At 47.7% G+C, this 2,545-nt stretch overlaps 1 protein-coding gene across 2 annotated transcripts in view; it reads left to right on the top strand.

Moving 5' to 3' along the window:
* Positions 1-1,288: 1,288 nt before the first annotated feature.
* Positions 1,289-2,545, top strand: part of si:ch211-216b21.2 (heparan sulfate glucosamine 3-O-sulfotransferase 3A1) — a 56,299-nt gene continuing 55,042 nt past the window's right edge. For both annotated transcript variants that reach the window (XR_006027269.1, XM_042083751.1), the window contains exon 1: positions 1,289-2,382. Coding sequence is in view for 1 of the 2 variants with exons in the window: in XM_042083751.1 (XP_041939685.1) it covers positions 1,769-2,382 (614 nt within the window). In the remaining variant the exon portion in view is untranslated. The remainder of the gene's footprint in view (positions 2,383-2,545) is intronic.

The raw sequence follows: 2,545 nt of genomic DNA on the forward strand, positions 1-2,545 counted from the left end.
CCCTTTCTGAAGCGGTGGGCTGTGCCGTATTGAAGCACTGTTCCGGTATTCTCATGCTAATATTTCAAAGTGCGCAACAGATGTGGAACACTCGGTTTCTGTTCTTGCTCGGTTGTAAAGAAATAATGCGAACTCTATGTACCATTTCACCCCACTCTCGTACCCGTCCTTATTATATATACGTATCAAAAAAGAAAACAGACATGGACAAGAGAAAAATAGAATACATCTTCCTTGGTGGCCTGGCCGAGCAGGGTGTTCTCATTGTAAAGGCAAATGAGCAACTCGTGTGACTGAAACAAACTACTGAAATCTCTGGCTTTGAATGACAGCTTGCTCTCATTTGTTTGTGTATTATATTACACGAAATAATGCGAGGAGCCACAACAAATAAACAAAAAGGCTTAAAACTTGCAACTCAGTATTATCAAAAGCATACACTTCTGTAGAACAGTTTGAGTCCTTGTGTAAAGTACTTCCATTTGTATTTGTTTGCTTTGAATTGATTGCATGGGTTGGATTTCACTAGTAATAGTGCAGAAACCAGCCGTTTTCTGCTCTTTTATTTTGCTACGTTTATGTATTTACGACTGCACTTAAACCTGGGCATAGGCTACTATGTGGGCACTGAGGAATTATACTTTCAAAACTCCATCCATCCGCACGGGAGAACTTTCCTGCATGTGGAATTCTGTCACCCCAACCGCAAAGCCGAGGTGAATACACTGGATCTGCTGCCCCTTGTAACCCATCGACTGGTGTTCGTGGAATTTTGGACAATTTGTTTAAGTATCTTTTTTTTCTAAGGCGCACGCCCAATCTACACACTTACACCCATATTTTAACAGAGCAGTAAAGCCAGAGAGAGTTCGGCCACCGGCGCTGAATAATTTAGTTTAATCTGTAAAAATGGGAGTCAGGGTTTCTCTGGAAGCCGCAAAGTTGTCTGCGTGTCCAAGTTCTGGAAGAGAGTTTGATATTCCATTATCTCATGGAGGCGCACGATATATTACCACAGAGACACGAGCGAGGCACTGTCACTCCACACAACCGCCACTGACGTTGACACGGCGATTTGCATTCTCTGCAACCGTGACAGTTCGTCAACAGGCGACGCAGCCCAGCGACCGAGCTCCCGCCCACACCACATTTCCATTGGCTACTGCCGTGCATTTCTCAAACTTTGGCGAAGGCCATGCGAAATCTAATTGGCCCCAGAACTGTCTATTCTATCGCCACAGCATCACGGAGAAGTTTGATACAGTTTGCCACATGTGTGGTAAGACAGTGTAGGTAAAGTTTACAGGTCTGTGATTTGGCATTTGGTAATGTCAAAGATTATTCCTTCTATGCTCATATTATTCAACGTCGTGCCATTTTCTGGTTAGTGATGGAGACGCCACCAACTTGGCTGTAGTGTTAGTGATCAATTTCTTTGCTCATGGATGGGCGCCTCGTATGCTAACGTATGGCTCGGGTTTCATGCGTCTCTCCTTCGGGCAAAACTATAATTTAATTTGTCTGTGCTTGTCTGCGTGAATAACCGCCTACTCTCCGGTGATAAAACGACAATTATTGTTCCTATATAAGGATCACTGTGAGCAGTGGACGCTGGTGAAGGTTATTTTTGAGACATCCGCGTGCGAAGTCTAATCCACGGTGGATGTGCCCACCGCGCGCTATGTTGTGTTATATTTCTTGATGGCATTACCCCAGTATGGCTGTGTAGCATGGCCGTGGCTCCGGTACCAACGACTCGTGGACCGCGATGGCGTTTAGTCCCGTCCTTGCGGACCCCTTGTCCAGGAGCATCTTTAAGAAATTCGCAGTCATGCTGTGTTCGCTCCTCACCTCCCTGTACTTTCTGCACAGCCTTACCGACCGCTGCAGCACCATGCCCTCTCCGGTTCGGTCTTCGGACCAAGTTGCGGGGCTCCTCGCTTCGGATCTGCACGACATGCGCGCGATGAGAAGGAAGCGACTGCTTCAGAAATGGATAAGCAAGCCCGGCGCGGTTTACTACGAGGCGGACAGACAAGCCTCAAGGTACGAAGGCGCCGTGTTTGCTGGCAGCGAGAGTGGCCGCGAGGATCACGAAGGAGACGGCGCGCTGCGGGTCGAGCTGTCCCTGCCCGGGTCCGTGTCGAACTTGGATATATTGGCACGGGAGTCACGTGTGGACACGCGGACGGGCAGCCCAGGTAAGCTCAGCCCGCTGGGCGAGGGTACGAAGAAGCTGCCTCAAGCCATTATCATCGGAGTGAAGAAAGGAGGCACGCGCGCATTGCTCGAGTTCCTCCGCGTGCATCCCGACATCAGGGCCGTGGGAGCTGAGCCACACTTCTTCGACCGAAATTATGACAACGGGCTGGAGTGGTACAGGTGAGAAAAAATAAATAAATGATTATTATTATTATTATTATTATTATTATTATAATCCACTAAAATGTGCTGGGTGTACGGCTACGGGCCATTAAGTATACGACGAGCCTTTTCCCAATAAACTCCAACTAGAAGTCGTTGGTCAAAAGTGTTAAGAAAGGGT

The sequence above is a fragment of the Alosa sapidissima genome, chromosome 24, assembly GCF_018492685.1.
Source record: "Alosa sapidissima isolate fAloSap1 chromosome 24, fAloSap1.pri, whole genome shotgun sequence".
Lineage (NCBI taxonomy): Eukaryota > Metazoa > Chordata > Actinopteri > Clupeiformes > Clupeidae > Alosa > Alosa sapidissima.